Source organism: Schistocerca nitens, chromosome 1 (genome assembly GCF_023898315.1).
Source record: "Schistocerca nitens isolate TAMUIC-IGC-003100 chromosome 1, iqSchNite1.1, whole genome shotgun sequence".
In the NCBI taxonomy this organism is placed as follows: domain Eukaryota; kingdom Metazoa; phylum Arthropoda; class Insecta; order Orthoptera; family Acrididae; genus Schistocerca; species Schistocerca nitens.
This window is the reverse complement of record NC_064614.1, coordinates 33,044,550-33,066,084: the sequence shown is the minus strand read 5'-3', so window position 1 is coordinate 33,066,084 and position 21,535 is coordinate 33,044,550. Positions and strand designations below refer to the sequence as shown.

The following is a 21,535-nucleotide window of genomic DNA, read 5'->3' as shown; positions in this document are numbered from 1 at the left end:
CGGAAACATAACACGCAAAGTAATATTAAGAACGTATTCGTCACACACGCAAGTCCTCAACTGATACCATGGACGAGTACTTCTCTTTATCCTTTGTCTCATACACAGATTGAGACTCACACAGTACTCACCACGTGGAAGTACTTGTCTCTAATTTCAAGTCCCGCACACGCCATTTTTCAAATATTTCCAACTTATAGTACACACGCCAGTAATTCAGCTTAACTTTAGCACTTAGTACTAGCACTCGCAAGTATTTCAACTTATTGCTACACGTGGTTTCATTGTGACCGTTGGTCACTTCCGAAGATTACAACGATCCCCTTAATATTACCTGCCTGTGGTTTAATTCTCCCCCGAAAAGTTCCTGAAATAGAGAAATAATTATTCCAAACTACTCTTAAGTATTCCACATGCATACCATTCTCTCCACTCTTTTGTCTTTACAGACCACACCTAAGACAGGTCTTACCAACACAAGATCCAGCGCCAGAGTGCTGAAACATGGCCATTCTTCAGGTCAGCTCGCACCTCCGTCGAGGTGGGGGCGCACCATGTTATCGTATTGGTCAGCCACATTTCAGGCGCTCAAAGCTCAGGTAAATTTCGTCTCTTTGGTTCCACCAAAGGTGACCAAAAGACCGTCTCAAAGATGATCATATATTGCCCATTCACTATCTGCGGTTAGCAGACGACCATACATTCATTCATTTCACAGATCTCACCAAATTGGGTATAGGGATTTATTTTGTGGGAGTACACATGTGATCAATTACATAAATAAATTGTCCTTCTTTCCTACACTGGTATCTGGCTTCGGTGTATTAAGTGAAATTGAGTTATTATTACTAAAAATATGTTGTTCTGACAAGAATAACGAAGAATGTTGTACCTATTGTGGTGTCACCGCCAGACACCACACTTGCTAGGTGGTAGCTTAAATCGGCCGCGGTCCATTAGTACATGTCGGACCCGCGTGTCGCCACTGTGTGATCGCAGACCGAGCGCCACCACACGGCAGGTCTCGAGAGACGTACGAGAACTCGCCCCAGTTGTACGATGACGTTGCTAGCGACTATACGGACGAAGCCTTTGCTCTCATTTGCCGAGAGACAGTTAGAATAGCCTTCAGCTAAAGTTAATGGCTACGACTTAGCAAGGCGCCAATTGTCACAGTGCATGTATCTTACGAGTCTCATTTGTATAGTCAAGAGAGATGTACCAAAGGAAGCATTAAAAGTTAAGTATATTCCAAAACTACGTATTTTCTTTATAGCAGTCATAACGTTTCCTCTTCCAGACTTGACGCCAGTCGGCGTGTGTGTACGCGTGCCTTTCGGCTTCCTCCTCAGTGTGGCGTGACAAGCTTGTTACGCCACAACACCTATTTCCAATGTCGAGCGGTACTGTACCCTTTCAACCTTCAACATGACCTGTGCGTCCAACAGCGAGACTACGACCCCTCAGTGCCGTCGCTCACAGCGCATGTACTACTTGATAGAGCGCGGGAAAGACTTCAATGTGATTGGTTGATCAAATGAACAGGCAGTCAGATCAATCTTTCAAGATCACATTCGCGCCTAAACCGTTTTACTCCAATTAACATTCACAGATGCATTTACGTCATTTTCTGCTGCAAATATTAATAAAATGTTCCACCAAACCAAACCAAACCAAAACTAATCTTGAAATAATTTTAGAAAAACGTTACCCTACAAATAACTATTCTGGCTCCCTTCTTACAAAAACAAGTACAACTTGGACATACATGGTTCAAATGGCTCTGACCACTATGCGACTTAACATCTGTGGTCATTAGCCTCAAATGGTTCAAATGGCTCTGAGCACTATGGGACTCAACTGCTGAGTTCATAAGTCCCCTAGAACTTAGAACTAGTTAAACCTAACTAACCTAAGGACATCACAAACATCCATGCCCGAGGCAGGATTCGAACCTGCGACCGTAGCGGTCTCGCGGTTCCAGGCTGCAGCGCCTTTAACCGCACGGCCACTTCGGCCGGCTGTGGTCATTAGTCCCCTAGAACTTAGAACTACTTAAACCTAATTAACCTAAGGACATCACACACATCCATGCCCGAGGCAGGATTCGAACCTGCTACCGGAGCGGTCACGCGGTTGCAGACTGAAGCGCCTATACCTCACAGCCACACCGGCCGGCTCAACTTGGACATATCGAGCGATCTAAGGCACTGCAGTCATGGGTGTGTGCCGCTGGTTCCGGCGGAGGTTCGAGTCCTCCCTCGGGCATGCGTGTGTGTGTGTTTGTCCTTAGGATAATTTAGGTTAAGCAGTGTATAAGCTTAGGGACTGATGACCTTAGCAGTTAAGTCCCATAAGATTTCACACACATTTCACATTTTTAACTTTGAAATACGTCATCAGCAAGTAAGGGGAATTACAGCTTTAGTTGTCACAGCTTGCTGCACGTTTTCCCGTGAGAAGGTTACATTACGCTGGACATAGAATATAATATTGAGACTTTTCGTATGTCCATCATACACACTCTCATTTATTCTCATTTACTCATACAGTAAAACAGATAGTTCTCAAATGAATAATGACTCTTACTGAACTTTGTATTATGAAAACTAAAAATGTTGAACGTTATTTAAGTATAAAGAATCTAACACATTGACCTAACATTTTGTAAGCTTCTGTATTAATTCCAAATGAGAGTAGAAGACAAATTGCTATAAATCCCAACTGATTTTAGTCTTACTAGTGTAGTTTTTTGAGTTTTACGTAGTTTTTTATATCTTTTAATAGTATCCCATCCAGAAAGCTGAGACTTTAATAACAGCTTCTTTTTAATAACAGAAGGCTATTTATACAATCCTAACAAAATTGAATCATAATTAGTATAGTTTATTTAGATTCTTAAGGGCTGGAATATTCTGTCGCTGAAACTGACGCAAGTAGCACTTCCCTCGGCCGTGCTAGCGACAGGTGCGAGTGAATCACGCCGAGATACAAGCGGCTGTCACCGCCACCGGCTCCAAAGCGACGAGCCCGTACTGCAAGGTAGCTTACTGCAATAAATGCTTTTGCGGTTTGACTCGCGACGCTACAAGGAAAGAAACCGACGCTTTCCATCGACACTGAGCGTTGCATGAAAAACGTGATGAACAGTATTCGTCTTGCCTGGCCCCAGCTACACACTGCCAAAGGAAAATTGCAAATATCTACCGAAACACCAGAGAAAATGCGCCTGACGACTGCTAGGAGGGCACCCTGTGTATGTACGTACTACAGCCTTTTGGGCTACCTACGGAACACAAAATACAGCAGCAATTCTGCACGTTAGAATTCGACAAGTCATTGAAACGTTTTCGGCGGTATGTCACACTAGATGTCTAAACACGTCAACTAGCCCCCGTAAATCCTGGGCATTAGAGATGGGTAGTTCGCGAAAGGAATCGTTCACCAAGATGAACGAAAGGACCGAGGACCGAATTCCAAGCAACGATCGGTTCATAGTTCACTTCGGTCGCGGCGGTCTGCTTATAGTTCCCGGGAACGAGGAACGATCGGTTCGTAGTTCACTTCGGTCGTGGCGGTCTACTTATTGTTCCCGGGAACGAGGAACGATAGGTTCATAGTTCACTAGTTCACTTCGGTCGCGGCGGTTACTTCGGCAGTTCTCGTTCCAGCCTCGGTCGCGTGCTCGTCTCAGTCTCGGTCTCCCTCGGCCGCACTCGTCGTTCTTCGCATGACCACCTGTCTCAGTTCCACTGCCGACTGCTCCTAGTTGGTTCAGTATCCAGTTGTTCGTTTCGTTCACTGCGCTCGCCCATTTTACATGTGTTCCTAACTGTTCTTGCACTTGGTTCTGGCTATTCAGCGTCCACGACCGGTAGTCCAAAAGTATTTTAGAGTTATGTAAATTACAAAAAATTACGTTGTATCTAATAGGTACGTCTTTTCAGGTAACAAAAGGGCATATCAGCTCACTTCATTATATCGATCAACAGAAGAAGACATATTTATAACAGGGCTAGTTTTTTTTTTTTTTTGTTATTCATATATTTTTTTTGTTTCATCGGCTTGATATAGCAGCTTTCAATAATTTGCTTAATTTGTAGTGTAAGAAAATTCATATAAAACGATTTTCGTGTATCTTTCATTTACAAAACATTACATTTAGGAAGGCTCTAATTATTTTTAAGTTTGGTTGTTTCCAGTTTGCATTACCTGCTAGTTTGGTTTCTTTCCAAAAAAAAAGTGGGTTGTGGGTCATTTTGGCTCAGTAGAAAAAGCGGTGCCTCTCCATTTGAAAAGACATAGATTGCCATAAAACCGTATTTACTTATTATCTCAAAAACAGTTGTTCAGAAGGAGCTTTCAAACCAAAAACATTATTACTACGTACTTAATTATTATTATTATTGCTGCATTAACTTTAATAATGCAGCATAAAAACCTAATTTTTATTAAGCGTGTGAGAAAACCACATTTTATTTTATGCTTCCATAAAGTCACTACTTCGCCTACGAACTCAGAGACAACGTGAAGTATATATAGGGTGTAAACGATTATTGTTTACAACGTAGCATACCTATGTAGTATGCCGGCCGCGGTGGTCTCGCGGTTCTAGGCGCGCAGTCCGGAGCCGTGCGACTGCTACGGTCGCAGGTTCGAATCCTGCCTCGGGCATGGATGTGTGTGATGTCCTTAGGTTAGTTAGGTTTAAGTAGTTCTAAGTTCTAGGGCTTCCCCCATGAACCATGGACCTTGCCGTTGGTGGGGAGGCTTGCGTGCCTCAGCGATACAGATGGCCGTACCTTAGGTGCAACCACAACGGAGGGGTATCTGTTGAGAGGCCAGACAAACATGTGGTTCCTGATGAGGGGCAGCAGCCTTTTCAGTAGTTGCAGGGGCAACAGTCTGGATGATTGACTGATCTGGCCTTGTAACATTAACCAAAACGGCCTTGCTGTGCTGGTACTGCGAACGGCTGAAAGCAAGGGGAAACTACAGCCGTAATTTTTCCCGAGGACATGCAGCTTTACTGTATGATTAAATGATGATGGCGTCCTCTTGGGTAAAATATTCCGGAGGTAAAATAGTCCCCCATTCGGATCTCCGGGCGGGGACTACTCAAGAGGACGTCGTTATCAGGAGAAAGAAAACTGGCATTCTACGGATCGGAGCGTAGAATGTCAGATCCCTTAATCGGGCAGGTAGGTTAGAAAATTTAAAAAGGGAAATGGATAGGTTAAAGTTAGATATAGTGGGAATTAGTGAAGTTCGGTGGCAGGAGGAACAAGACTTTTGGTCAGGTGATTACAGGGTTATAAATACAAAATCAAATAGGGGTAATGCAGGAGTAGGTTTAATAATGAATAAAAAAATAGGAGTGCGGGTTAGCTACCACAAACAGCATAGTGAACGCATTATTGTGGCCAAGATAGACACGAAGCACACGCCTACTACAGTAGTACAAGTTTATATGCCAACTAGCTCTGCAGATGATGAAGAAATTGATGAAATGTATGACGAGATAAAAGAAATTATTCAGGTAGTGAAGGGAGACGAAAATTTAATAGTCATGGGTGACTGGAATTCGTCAGTAGGAAAAGGGAGAGAAGGAAACATAGTAGGTGAACATGGATTGGGGGGAAGAAATGAAAGAGGAAGCCGCCTTGTAGAATTTTGCACAGAGCATAACTTAATCATAGCTAACACTTGATTCAAGAATCATAAAAGAAGGTTGTATACCTGGAAGAATCCTGGAGATACTAATAGGTATCAGATAGATTATATAATGGTAAGACAGAGATTTAGGAACCAGGTTTTAAATTGTAAGACATTTCCAGGGGCAGATGTGGATTCTGACCACAATCTATTGGTTATGAACTGCAGATCGAAACTGAAGCAACTGCAAAAAGGTGGGAGTTTAAGGAGATGGGACCTGGATAAACTGAAAAAACCAGAGGTTGTAGAGAGTTTCAGGGAGAGCATAAGGGAACAATTGACAGGAATGGGGGAAAGAAATACAGTAGAAGAAGAATGGGTAGCTCTGAGGGATGAAGTAGTGAAGGCAGCAGAGGATCAAGTAGGTAAAAAGACGAGGGCTAATAGAAATCCTTGGGTAACAGAAGAAATATTGAATTTAATTGATGAAAGGAGAAAATATAAAAATGCAGTAAATGAAGCAGGCAAAAGGGAATACAAACGTCTCAAAAATGAGATCGACAGAAAGTGCAGAATGGCTAAGCAGGGATGGCTAGAGGACAAATGTAAGGATGTAGAGGCTTGTCTCACTAGGGGTAAGATAGATACTGCCTACAGGAAAATTAAAGAGACCTTTGGAGAGAAGAGAACCACTTGTATGAATATCAAGAGCTCAGATGGCAACGCAGTTCTAAGCAAAGATGGGAAGGCAGAAAGGTGGAAGGAGTATATAGAGGGTTTATACAAGGGCGATGTACTTGAGGACAGTATTATGGAAATGGAAGAGGATGTAGATGAAGATGAAATGGAGATAAGATACTGCGTGAAGAGTTTGACAGAGCATTGAAAGACCTGAATCGAAACAAGGCCCCGGGAGTAGACAACATTCCATTAGAACTACTGATGGCCTTGGGAGAGCCAGTCATGACAAAACTCTACCATCTGGTGAGCAAGATGTATGAGACAGGCGAAATACCCACAGACTTCAAGAAAAATATAATAATTCCAATACCAAAGAAAGCAGGTGTTGACAGATGTGAAAATTACCGAACTATCAGTTTAATAAGTCACAGCTGCAAAATACTAACGCGAATTCTTTACAGACGAATGGAAAAACTAGTAGAAGCCGACCTCGGGGAAGATCAGTTTGGATTCCGTAGAAATGTTGGAACACGTGAGACAATACTAACCTTACGACTTATCTTAGAAGAAAGATTAAGGAAAGGCAAACCTACGTTTCTAGCATTTGTAGACTTAGAGAAAGCTTTTGACAACGTTAACTGGAATACTCTCTTTCAAATTCTGAAGATGGAAGGGGTAAAATACAGGGAGCGAAAGGCTATTTACAATTTGTACAAAAACCAGATGGCAGTTATAAGAGTCGAGGGGCATGAAAGGGAAGCAGTGGTTGGGAAGGGAGTGAGACAGGGTTGTAGCCTCTCCCCGATGTTATTCAATCTGTATATTGAACAAGCAGTCAAGGAAACAAAAGAAAAATTCGGAGTAGGTATTAAAATTCATGGAGGAGAAGTAAAAACTTTGAGGTTCACCGATGACATTGTAATTCTGTCAGAGACAGCAAAGGACTTGGAAGAGCAGTTGAACGGAATGGACAGTGTCTTGAAAGGAGGATATGAGATGAACATCAACAAAAACAAAACGAGGATAATGGAATGTAGTCAAATTAAATCGGGTGATGCTGAGGGGATTAGATTAGGAAATGAGACACTTAAAGTAGTAAAGGAGTTTTGCTATTTAGGGAGCAAAATAACTGATGATGGTCGAAGTAGAGAGGATATAAAATGTAGACTGGCAATGGAAAGGAAATCGTTTCTGAAGAAGAGAAATTTGTTAACATCGAGTATAGATTTAAGTGTCAGGAAGTCGTTTCTGAAAGTATTTGTATGGAGTGTAGCCATGTATGGAAGTGAAACATGGACGATAAACAGTTTGGACAAGAAGAGATTAGAAGCTTTCGAAATGTGGTGCTACAGAAGAATGCTGAAGATAAGATGGGTAGATCACGTAACTAATGAGGAGGTATTGAATAGCATTGGGGAGAAGAGAAGTTTGTGGCTCAACTTCACTAGAAGAAGGGATCGGTTGGTAGGACATGTTTTGAGGCATCAAGGGATCACAAATTTAGCATTGGAGGGCAGCGTGGAGGGTAAAAATCGTAGAGGGAGACCAAGAGATCAATACACTAAGCAGATTCAGAAGGATGTAGGTTGCAGTAGGTACTGGGAGATGAAGAAGCTTGCACAGGATAGAGTAGCATGGAGAGCTGCATCAAACCAGTCTCAGGACTGAAGACCACAACAACAACAACAAGTTCTAGGGGACTGATAACCACAGCAGTTGAGTCCCATAGTGCTCAGAGCCATTTTTTGAACCTATGTAGTGGAAGTCGAAACGAAGAATTTTATACAAGAGACTTGTGGTCTATTAAGTTGGTAAACAGCCACCAACAGGTTTACAAGACTACATGAGCTACAGCCCATGCGCGTCGCGTGAGATTTTCATGTTCTCTTCTCCAGCTCTCTACACATCGTCATCGATTGTTTCGCAATTGTTGCTTGCATTAGCTTGTTATTTCTTCACTGCCTAATTATTACATGTTTGTCTGTTTGTTGTATCTGCTCGTAACGGGCAACACATCGTCCGTAATTGGCGAGCAGTCTGGACTCGGGGCCGGTTTTCCGTGCGCCACCCTATATCATTCCCCTGTGATCAGTCACACAGCGCTACAGTTGGCTAAACGAGAGGTTCTGCAGAATCACAGAAATTACTTCTAAAAGTGTGGAAGAATTCTGTAATGAATAAAAACTCTATACTCCAGGGGGGAGGCAAGTGTCCCCTCTTGGTGCCCTCCATCCTTCAGTCACCTTCAGTTTTTCATAAGAACCATATACCAAGCACAAATGAACGGTGAACGAGTAAAAATGAACGGTTCCCAAAAAAAGAACGATCAGCAGTGAACTAGTTCCTTAGGATGAACGAGTTTGCCAATCTCTACTGGGCATGGAACTGCCTCCCGATACCGACCAAGACGTGTTCCATCGGGCTTAGTTTGGTAGCTAAGATAACAACGTGGGCTCTGCGCTATGCTCCTTAAACCATTCTAACACGATTCTGACCTTGTGACACGGATAGTTACCCAGCTGGAAGATGACATCGACGTCGGGGAAGACAACAAGCTTGACGGCCTGCGAGTGGTCCACAATGACATTCACGAATGGCGACTATATCATCATCATAGGTCCCACGGTAGCACAGGTGAATGCCGCCCATAGTGTAACACTGGCCTGCGTCCGTGGCGCCGTGTGTGTTTCCAGCTGTTTTTCTCCTGGATGACGGTTTGTCAGGACACGACCATCCACAGGGTGTACCAAGAAATATGAGCCATCGACCGTGGGACCTGTCTTCACAGACCCAGAGTCCAATTTCGATTAACCTGTGCCCATATCAGTCGTAATTGACGATGTCGCGCGTGGGCCCACATGGGAACACGCAGGGGTCTGTTACAGAGCCCTCTGTTCAGGAATCGGACCTGAACGGTGTCCTCCGAAACACTTCTGCCTGACTGGCATCATGTTCTGTCTTCAGACCTGTCAAGATCGCCGCCTATCCTGTTTTACACAGCGGACAAGCCTCCAATATCCGCCCAAAACCTTGTCGCCCATTCGTGGTTTCACCTTCCGTCAACCACGTTCCATCGATGTTCGTGACAGAGCATACGAGCAACTGACCATCTTCGCCGTTTCAGAGACGCTCGTTCCCAGAATTTGGGCCGTAACAACCTGCCATTTGTCAGAGTCACTAGTGTCAGTGAATTTCCCTGTTTGTACGCTGTACTAACATGCAGCCCAGTGTTGCGCATGCGCAGATCGTGAGTCGTGACTCACAGAGATGCACAGGGGTGCGTCACACAGATAGCATCTCAGGGTGAGTCAGAGAGCTACTCGTCTTTTGGCAACATTAATGTGCAATTTTTTTAAGGTCACGCTTTATTTATGAAACCAACAAGAATTATATTTTCAGACACCGTGACCTTTACACCATACATATATCGCCTCATCAGGGCCTACCTTACGTCTACTGTGTTTTCTGACGTGAAAAGCCATGTTACCAGTAACATGTTCCTATATCTCTATTATACACTTTAAAAAATTAAAATTACCTAGGTAATTACATCACGATCATTGAAACTGTGTGCTTGAGTAGTATTTCATAACATTTTATTGAGACTCTGCTAAATCACACTGTGAGACCCGACAATAAGTGAAACGACCACTGATAAGACCTTATCAGCTTCCGGTCTGTGCATAAATCTGGCCGAGCCTCTAAGTAAAATTATACATGGCACCAACGATAAAAATTCCAAGTCCAAAAGGTAGTTAACCTAGACCAGTTTTACACACACAAACATCAGGAATCTGCCCTGTGCATCTATAAAAACCAGAGACCCGCAGGCACGGCAGCCAGAGGGCCAGTGGGCAGAACAGACAGTGATGCGTCGTTACCGGCGGAGTAGGGGCTCATGCACAACTATATACAAAGCAACTGACAATGTAAACATTACGAGGGAGGGTGTGGTTACCACGGACAAAGTGAAGTTGAAACGAAAAAAGTGGTTCAAATGGCTCTGAGCACTGTGGCATTTAACATCTGAGGTCATCAGTCCCCTAGACTTAGAACTAAGTAAATCTAATTAACCCAAGGACATCACACACATCCATTCCCGAGGCAGGAATCGAACCTGCGACCGTAGCAGCCGCGTGGTTCCGGACTGAAGCGCCTAGAACCGCTCAGCCGCAGCGGCCGGCGAAGCTCAAACGAACTGGATCCTTTGCTGCTGTGGACGACCCCTGTGTTTTCGTCGGAGGAACGTCCAAAAGGTAGTTAACCTAGACCAGTTTTACACACACAAACATCAGGAATCTGCCCTGTGCATCTATAAAAACCAGAGACCCGCAGGCAGGGCAGCCAGAGGGCCAGTGGGCAGAACAGACAGTGATGCGTCGTTACCGGCGGAGTAGGGGCTCATGCACAACTATATACAAAGCAACTGACAATGTAAACATTACGAGGGAGGGTGTGGTTACCACGGACAAAGTGAAGTTGAAACGAAAAAAGTGGTTCAAATGGCTCTGAGCACTGTGGCATTTAACATCTGAGGTCATCAGTCCCCTAGACTTAGAACTAAGTAAATCTAATTAACCCAAGGACATCACACACATCCATTCCCGATGCAGGAATCGAACCTGCGACCGTAGCAGCCGCGTGGTTCCGGACTGAAGCGCCTAGAACCGCTCAGCCGCAGCGGCCGGCGAAGCTCAAACGAACTGGATCCTTTGCTGCTGTGGACGACCCCTGTGTTTTCGTCGGAGGAACGTTGAATTTTAGTATCGGTAAAGCCGATTCCTTTTCCCATGGTGGCGGTTGGCTGAACATTGCTGTTGAACATTGTTGAAGTATTAGCAAAATCGGTGGCCTTCAGTGTTTCGATGATGGTTATGTAATTATCTCACATGTATTTTGAGTTCATAACAGAGACATAGGTACCTCTTATTTTGGTGGTAACATGCCTTCAAGGATGGCCCGTATGAGGCTATTTATGCATGGTGTAAAGGACATGGTGTATGTGAAAATGTCATTCTCTTTGGTGATTAGACATTCTTTTGTCATAAATAAAGTTATGACCTTGAAAAAACTACACATTGATCTTGCCAAGAGCCTAAAAGCGATTCTCGGTGTTGTGGCTCTCAGGGGCACCTTGGGGTGCTCTCAGTGCGAGACACCTCTGTGCGACTCTATCGAATGTTGCGCAGCACTGACCGGTGTGACGTAAGGTGTAATCACCTAAAACATCCAGAAATGGAAAGAGCTATTCATGTGCGGGTTTCACAGGTAATCAGGTGCTCGTATTCTTAGTCAACTAACAGATTGTAATGAAATGAAATGAGCGTTTGGCCCCATTAGCCGGGAGGCCCCTTATGGGGCAGGTCCGGCCGCCTTGGTACAGGTCTTATTACATTCGACGCCACATTGAGCGAGCTGCGCACCGGATGAGGATGAAATGATGATGAAGACAACACAACACCCAGACCCTGAGCGGATAAAATCTCCGACCCAGCCGGGAATCGAACCCGGGCCCGTAGTACGGCAATCCGTCACGCTAACCACTCAGCTATCGGGGCGCACACAAATTGTAGTAATACTTAAGACGTGTATTTTTTGTGCAAACTTAGGCTTTTTTAAATGGAACGATGCCAATTGACATTAACAGACTAAAAATAGGATAGATTAGAATGTCAGTGTTGTTTGCTGCAAGATTCTAGAGCGAGTAGTTTATGAGGTATTGTATATTGAAAAGTTTTCACACCAACTCTTGTTTGTGTCGTTCAACCTGCGTAGTTCCCGGCACAATGTTGTTATGTTTGCTTGCAGCATGCTCGTGTATGTGTCCTTTGAATGCATTGCGGCTTGCTAGTCAGAGTGTGACAGTCCAAGCTGTAGGTCGTGAGTGGACGACGGGATTTACCAACGAAAAAATGGCTCTGAGCACTATGGGACTTAACATCTGTGGTCATCAGACCCCTAGAACTTAGAACTACTTAAACCAAACTAACCTAAGGACATCACACACATCCATGTCCGAGGCAGGATTCGAACCTGCGACCGTAGCGGTCACGCGGTTCCAGACTGAAGCGCCTATAACCGCACGGCCACAACGGCCGGCGATTTACCAACGAAGAAAAAGCTGACACGCTCATGGTGTATGGAGAGTTTAGGAAGAATGCAGTTCGTTCTTGTACGGTGTATACGACAGGATGTACCAACAGACGTGAACCATCTCGGCAATTATTTATCAACTTCTCCAACTAGTTACACCAAAGTGGTAGTGTAGCACCTAGACAACGCAACACAAGAAAACAAGTGACAACAGAAGAGTGGAAAATTAATGCTCTTGCTGCTGCTGCAGAGGATCTGCACATGAGCTCCAGCGCAATCGCATGGGGAGGTAGCGTGAGTCAGGTAGGCATCCTACACATTCTCCAGCGAGATAGGTTCCATCCCTATAACATCTCTCTCCATCAAGAGCTGCATGGAAATGATTATGAGACTCCTCTCTGGCTGGACATGGGGGCTGAACCCCTCTACCAACCTACAAATCCTTTATCTGTCCCATCCTCTGTTACACCAGTCCCACCTGGATATCCGCCCCCCCCCCCCCCCAAATTCTATAAGTCCCTCCAGATCCTCGAGCACCATGCACTCCACGTAGCCTACCGTATACGTCTCCTGTCCCCCAAGTGGATCCTCTATGAGCTGATTCCTTTCCCCCATCTGCTCCTATTCCTCAAACATATCCGCATCCTCTACACCTCCCGCCACCTTGGTCCCCCTCATGCCCTGGTTGCTCATCTCCTCTCCAACCCCCGCCCTCTGCCGTGCCATCACTGTTTTGACCCCCCAACCCTCCATCTCTACACCCTTCATCTCCTTCTGTCAACTCCCCCTCCCAGATGATGCCCTCTCTCCCTCCATTTATCCCTCCTATCAACTCTGATCCTCACCTCCCCCTCCTTTCCCCAGGCTCCCTCCTCTCCCCTTCCACCCTGTTTTTCCCCACCTACCCTCTCTCTGCTTCCCTTCTCTCCACGGAGTCGTTTCTGCTCTCCCCTCCACTGCATTTTCCACTCCTTCTTGTGTCCCCTCAGCCCTCTCTTTTTTATGCCCTCTCCCGCCATCGGCTCCCCCTTTTTTACTTTTCCTCTCCTCCCTCCTTTTCCCCGTCATAGTTACGGGTCCTCCCTCCCCTCCCCCCCCCATCTGCCATCATGTCACCTGTATAGTGCTGTTACAAGTCAGTGTTCAGTGTTGTGCATCCCCTGTCAGTGTTGCGAACAGCAGCCACGCTGTCGCTAGTTGTGTTTTTTATCTCGTGCAAACAGAAACCAGACTGTCGCCGTGTTTTTTTAATTGTGCCTTTCTACTTCTTGTGTGTCTTCATCCGCATCGTCATCGCAGTGTTTTTATATTTTAAATTCCACAGCTTACGGCCATTTTACAGTTTTTTACAATGGCACCGTTTCATCGCCTGTTTTTCTTGTTTGTTTCTATTGTCATTATGTCTTTTTTAACTTTTCTGTAGGCTGTAGAGTGGCATATTACGCTGCTGCCAACCCCCCTCCCCCCCCCCACCCCCTGGGTGTGGGGGCGGGGGGGATTGAAATCCAATAAAGGAAAAAGAAATAGCCGCGGCCGGAGTGGAAGACGAGCCGTCATACAAACGCTACAGCAGTGACTTATGAACTGTTTTGTTCTGCTTGCAATTAAATTGTATATACCGAAGGACATTGATTGTTTGATTTTCGCCATTTGCTTGCGTTGGGACATAGGTCTGTGAATATGCAAAGTTAATTATTGTCAATTTTGCTTACTGTGATAAACTCCATTAACACGATTTGCTCGATTTGTTGTCTAGCGATCCGAGAAAACAGCTTCCTAGGCACCCTATATTAAACGAGTGCGCCGGATGCAAAAGAATGCACACAAGTTTTCCAGCCCCTTAACAGACCATCTTCTACGATTCTAGAAGTTGTTTCTCTGCAGACTAGGAGGAACCTGTAGTACCAACATGACGATTGTCCAGCTTATAGCGCATGAAGTACTACAGCACGTCTTCACGAATTGCCTGTATACCTTTTTGTGTGGGGAAAGTTGAAAGACGATGTCTACAAGGACATACCAACTACACCCAATGATATGCAATGATGTATTATTGCAACCTCCTAGGACATCTTCACTGAAATGCTAGCACATCTGCAACAGTCATTCGATACCGACTCGTTACTGGTCAGGATCCACATATATAATGTGTGCACTTGTGTTATCCTTGAGTGTGTGCTGCCACAGGTATAGCACAAGTGCCGCTGTGGGAACTTTTCAAAATACGATATCTCATGAACGACTCCCATTAGAATCCTGCATGAAACACCACTGACATTTTAATTTACCTTACTTGTAGTTTGTTAATGTCAAAAGGCATTGTTCCATTTAAAAAGTGTATGTTTGCTCAAAATATAAACTTTCTAAGTATTATTGCAGTCTGTTGATTGGATGCATTATAAGACCCTGACTACCAATCCAATCTGTGGAAGCTGCACATTTCTGCAATATTTGCAATGTAAGTTTTATGTTATTCATCCTGTGTTTGCAAGCACTTGTGTGGATAGTCCAGTCACATTAATGTGACCACCGCTTATGTCCAATGTCGCCGGCCGGAGTGGCCGAGCGGTTCTAGGCACTACAGTCTGGAACCGCGCGACCGCAACGCTCGCAGGTTCGAATCCTGCCTCAGGCATGGATGTGTGTGATGTCCTTAGGTTAGTTAGGTTTAAGTAGTTGTAAGTTCTAGGAGACTGATGACCTCAGCAGTTAAGTCCCATTGTGCTCAGAGCCATTTTTTGTCCAATGTCAAGGTTCAATAACCACTCACATACGGCAGGTGGCAGAACTGACATGAGAGGGTATGTAAAGCGCAGCAGGGAATGTGGTAAGTAGTGCAGTCGTTGTCATATAGAGGAAACAGAGCAATTTAAGTGCCCTTCAGATTGGCGTGATTATCTAATTTCAGGTGAAGGATGGAGGAATTTCGAAACGGTAAAGTCTATAAACTGTCCACGTGTGGCGGTGTTTCATAATATCGTGCATAGTAAAATGGCGTTATCCAAACCCAGCGCCGAGGCAACTGTTGAGCACCACAGGCCAGAGATGAAAGAGGTGAACGATGGCTGTGAAGATGTGTACGGGCGAACAGATGCGCAACTGTTTCGCAACTGACCACCCAGATGAACCGAAGGGCTACCAACAGCGTCTCTTCAATGACCATTGAGCGAACGTTGGTGCGTGAGCCTTAACTGCTGTTCATCAGCAACGAAAACCGGAATTTGTACGTCAATATCGCAACCGGGCGTCCACTGAGTGAGGACAGGTATCCTTTTCAGTTGAATCACGTTTTACGCTCCTTCGGACTGAAAGCAAACACCCTGCAGCAATTGTCGAAAGTGTCCAGGCCGGCGGAGAAAGTGTTGTGGTCTGGGGAATGTTTACGTGACATTCACTGTGTAAGGTGGCAGAATAAATGGTCAGATTCGCACCTTACGTGAGACCTTTACAAATCGCAATGAGAAGGAGAAGATGACACCTAACGTAAATCGACAGTTATGAGAACATTTCCCTATCAATATGTAATGCAAAATGGGATGACAGTCAATCCACGGTAATTAACACACCATTCCTATACAACGCATGTCTTTGAGCAGAAGGTAGAACAGGGAACACGAGTCGAGTCGCTTTAAGTTTTGAAAAGCCAGCTCCACAACGGTGTAGCGAAGCCGCGCTGTGGAAGTTACGCCGGCAACCACTTAAAGGGGTGGCAGGGAGGAGGACAGCGACCCCGGGCCAGGTCATTCAAGCTGGAGGGCCGCCTGTAGCGAGGGCATTAGTACAAGAGCAGAGAAGAAGGTTTACAAAACTGCACTTCGAAATTCCAACAAACAAAAGCAAGTAACGCATTTTCACCCAGCAAGTGCAACACGTGGGAAGGTCAATGTACTTTAGGCATCTGGAACGGGCACAAAACGTCTGATTGGCGGAAACTCACTAGGAAGGAGAAAACTACTGACGTTTCGACGCAGTTTGATTGAAGGGACGTTGTGATTGGTAGAGGGTGTATCTACAAACTGAGAGGAACGCTTCTATTGGTCGGAAAAAAAGCCGTGACGTAAAAAAGGAACCCAAGTGAAGGGAGGCAGTTGTGCCATGAGTAGGACAAGAGAGAAATTTTGTGAGTGGATCCTTCTCTGAACTGACGTCAACTGCAGAATGGAGTGCTTAACGCTCCATACGACGCAAAGAAGAAATTGGTGTGGACACTGCATTCACAGCGGCTGCACTCCAGCTAAAATTAGCTGTAGCAACGTTTAGCTCCAACTATGGAGAAAAGAACCTGCCAAATTAGTTAATTGTTCTTGTGAGAACTGAAAGGGCACTATAATATGCACGCTGCTCCAACCATGCGCATGTCTATCGCCACATAATAAGACAAGGGCTAAGTACATGTTTTCTCGCATAATGAAAACATAGGGAAAGTTTCTGCTGGAAAGTTCAGCAAAGGCCAGATTAGTTTTGTAGGAATTTCAGTGGGAGAGAGCGGCCATGCAGGCAGCATCACGTTGCATCTCAAGGTAAATACCGCGTGCAGAGGTGTAAACTTCATTGGTTCACCAGCTTGCCTCCACTGTAACCCCGAGTGGCCTTGGATAATCTTGCGCTCAAATTTGTCACTTAACTAACCACCCACCGTAGACTTGATTGTCATCCTAAATAGTACCAAACTTTGAACCGGAATCGGACGATTTTCGTAGTACTGACCAACATCATAACGTATGTGTAGGAGAGATTTTGTAAAGAAACATCTAATTAAACTTTCATATTATTGTGCTTAGGATAAATGTAAAGAAACTTCCAATTAAACTTTCATAATATTGTGCTTAAGATAATGTTCTTTCAGAGAGTTAATATTTAAAATTGTTGTGTATAAACTTTGAAGTTGGCAAGATGCGTTATCTATTGCGCTGTTTTAATGTTGGTGAGCTGAGAACTCTGTGAAAAGCTGTAATGTGGTGAGAAATAATGCGAAATTAAACTTGACATTTCACCTCACACAGTTGTTCTCAGTTCAAGAATAAGCAAAAACTAAACCTCCACCCTTACAACTGCACTATCTCCTCATTCTGGAAGGCACAATGGAGCAAGACAGTGAAGCGTCTATCCTTGGGGACCATGTCTACCCCAACATGCAGTTTGTTTTTCCTCGGAAACATCAGCAGGACGCTCCAATGTGTCACATAGCTCTCAGGGTATGCGTGTGGATCGCTGAGCATCAGGATGAATTTACCATACTCGTCTGGCCACAAAACAAAAACCCAGTTGAGAATCTGTGGAACTACCTCAATCGAGCTGTTTGCACCAAGGAGGTTCAACCGAGAAATCTAGCGTAACTGGCCACAGCACCGAGGTCGGCACGGTTCCACATCCATGTCGATACCTTCCAGAAGCTCAGTGGCTCTCTGCCTGCAAGTCTGATAGCGGTCCGCACTGCAATAGGTGGTTATTCTGTATTTTGGCAGGTGGTCACACTGAATTGAGCGGACAGTGTATATAAGCGCAATTTTCTTTTCTACTCACACCTCCCACAACATGCCATTTTATCGTGAATGTGACCTACATAAAATTGAAGTCACTAACAAATAATAAACAATCATGAAGTCTTACTGTACTGTGGGGAATCGATCGATCGATCGAGACTAATGCCCATTAATTCAGAAAAGTGTGAAGTTATTCGCATGAGTACTAAAAGAAATCTACTAAATTTCGATTAGAGATAAGTCACACACATCTGAAGGCTGTAAATTCAACTAAATACTTAGGGATTACAGCTACAAATAATCTAAATTGGAATGATCACATGTAGTAGTAGTAGTAGCAGCTTTATTCATCCGTACATCTCTTTCTACAAGGATATAGGATATGTCAAAGTATTTACAAAAATGGTTCAAATGGCTCTGAGCACTATGCGACATAACTTCTGAGGTCATCAGTCGCCTAGAACTTAGAACTAATTGAACCTAACTAACCTAAGAACATCACACACATCCATGCCCGAGGCAGGATTCGAACCTGCGACCGTAGCGGTCGCTCGGCTCCAGACTGTAGCGCCTAGAACCGCACGGCCACTCCGGCCGGCAAAGTAGTTACAAGTACAGACCTATTTAAAATAAGCTAATTCGTATTCACATACATTTACAGACTTCTAGTTACAGACAATCATTAGATTTACTCCTGGTATACAATAATTTTTTTAGAAATAACTTATTAAATAATGTAATGCCACACTGTTCACTCATATCTCACTATCAGTCACTGCACACACAATACATACATTGTTTCATAACAATTCACTCACTACACACACACACACACACACACACACACATACACTGGTGATCTCTGGGCCATTTTCTGTACCGCAACTTCCCATTTGCTATCCTGAAACACTGAGTCAGCATCCCCCATAATGAGTGATATGTTGAGCTCAGAAAAGAAGAGGTGTTGGTATAGTGCTATGCGTAGCTTGGGGGTAAGTAGTTCTAGAAAGGAAAGAAACATAATGTGGAGGTGTTATGTGGAATGTCGGATGTTTTATAATCATTATTATTATTATTTATTTGTTTAACATTTTTTTATCAAACCCCTGCTCTGTTTTATCTAACTAATCCTTCAGTGTACAAAATGTATTGCGTAACAGTTGCTTTAGCTGCATTTTAAATAAGTGCACTTTTGCAGTTTCTTTAATCTCTTTTGGTAATTTATTGTACAGTTTTATTCCTTGGTAGAAAATAATGTTTTGAGTTTTATGTTTATTTTTTCTTGGTAAATGTAAGTTGAGTCTAGCTCTTGTTGCATAGTCATGGACAGAGCTGTTTGTGCAGTAATTACCAATGTCATTTTTGATGTGTACAACTGACTGGTAAATGTATTCACATGGAGCAGTTAAAATCCCAAATGTTTTGAACAGATCTTTACACGGATAATGCTGTGAGTAGAGTAAACCAAAGACTGCGATTCATTGGCAGAACACTTAGAAGGTGCAACAGATCTATTAAAGAGACTGCTTACACCACGCTTGTCCTCCATATTCTAGAGTATTGCTGTGTGGTGTGGGATCTGCATCAGGTGGGACTGACAGATGACATCGAAAAAGTACAAAGAATGGAAGCTCGCTTTGTATTATCGCGAAATAGGGGAGATAGTGTCACAGACATGATACATGAATTGGAGTGGCAATCATTAAAACAAAGGCGTTTTCGTTGCGACGGGATCTTCTCATGAAATTTAATTCAACAGTTTTCTCCTCCGATTGCGAAAACGTCCTTTTGGCGCCCACCTACATAGGGAAAATGATCATCACGATACAATAAGAGAAATCAGGGTTCGCACAGAAAAATTTCAGTGCTCGTTTTTCGCGCGCGCCCTTCGAGAGTGGAACTGTAGAGAGACTGCTTGAAGGTGGTTCATTGAACCCTCTGCCAGGCACTTTATTGTGAATAGGAGAGTAATCATGCAGATGTAGATATTGCTCGGCAACATTGACGGCGAACGAATAGCAGTCACATTTTCGGCAATATTGTTTGCGATAATACAAGTACAATCCCAGCCAGAAGTGTTTATACGCTCCACAGTATTGCCTCTAAATGGAAGTGACTGTGGCTTCCCTGCTTCCGCATTCCACAAAAAAAAGCATGTGGCTCCTTGTGTCTTGTAAATATTCTTTAGAAAAAGATTTACCAATATGAGGTTGCATGTGTTTTAAAGAATAACAAAACAATTGACTCACAAGGAGTCAGTCTGGAATTTTTTACATTTTCTATGTTTACAGTTAAATATGGAGATAGCTCGGACAGCAACGTAAATAATTTTACTTGTATTTTATTTTATGTTATTCTCATGCTAATTTGAAGTTTTTTACTAGAGACCATAACTGCTTTCCTTTGAGTGTTACGTAGTTCATATAGAGGGCGCCATACGGCCAGTCGATGTGCTCTCCACAAAACCTACCTTCATTATACAGTAGTCTTGAAAGAACTGTGACGGATGTCCGGACAACAGGGAACTGGCATGCATTGATCATATGAAATAGTGGTACGTATAACTCATATAGGTTATGCCACGAGCTTTAACTTTTTATAGTCTCGCCTGACCATGTACTTCTTGTATATTTTAGCGTCGATAATAGCTAGGGACAAGCCGAAATCTGTTGTTGTGGTCCTCAGTCCTGAGACTGGTTTGATGCAGCTCTCCATGCTACTCTATCCTGTGCAAGCTTCTTCATCTCCCAGTACCTAGCCGGCCGCGGTGGTCTCGCGGTTAAGGCGCTCAGTCCGGAACCGCGCTACTGCTACGGTCGCAGGTCCGAATCCTGCCTCGGGCATGGATGTGTGTGATGTCCTTAGGTTAGTTAGGTTTAAGTAGTTCTACGTTCTAGGGGACTGATGACCACAGAAGTTAAATCCCATAGTGCTCAGAGCCATTTGAACCATTTGAACCCAGTACCTACATCCTTCTGAACCTGCTTAGTGTATTCATCTCTTGGTCTCCCTCTACGATTTTTAGCCTCCACGCTGCCCTCCAATACTAAATGGGTGATCCCTTGATGCCTCAGAACACGTCCTACCAATCGATCCCTTCCTCTAGTCAAGCTGTGCCACAAACTTCTCTTCTCCCCAATCCTATTCAATACTTCCTCATTAGTTATGTGATCTACCCATCTAATCTTCAGCATTCTTCTGTAGCATCACATTTCGAAAGCTTCTATTCTCTTCTTGTCTAAACTATTTATCGTCCATGTTTCACATCCATACATGGCTACACTCCATACAAATACTTTCAGAAACGACTTCCTGACACTTACATCTATACTCGATGTTAACAAATCTCTCTTCTTCAGAAACGCTTTCCTTGCCATTGCACGTCTACATTTTATATCCTCCCTACTTCGACCATCATCAGTTATCTTGCTCCCCAAATAGCAAAACTCCTTTACTACTTTAAGTGTCTCATTTCCTAATCTAATCCCCTCAGTATTACCCGACTTAATTCGACTACATTCCATTATCCTCGTTTTGCTTTTTTTATGTTCATCTTATATCCTCCTTTCAAGACACTATCCATTCCGTTCAACTGCTCTTCCAAGTCCCTTGCTGTCTCTGAC

General features: G+C 44.0%; 1 protein-coding gene across 1 annotated transcript in view; it reads left to right on the top strand.

Moving 5' to 3' along the window:
• LOC126263057 (Down syndrome cell adhesion molecule-like protein Dscam2) overlaps nt 1–21,535 on the top strand; it is a 551,657-nt gene that overhangs the window by 123,462 nt on the left and 406,660 nt on the right. The window contains exon 5 of the mRNA XM_049960035.1: nt 3,770–3,791. Coding sequence (XP_049815992.1) covers nt 3,770–3,791 — 22 coding nt within the window. The remainder of the gene's footprint in view (nt 1–3,769; nt 3,792–21,535) is intronic.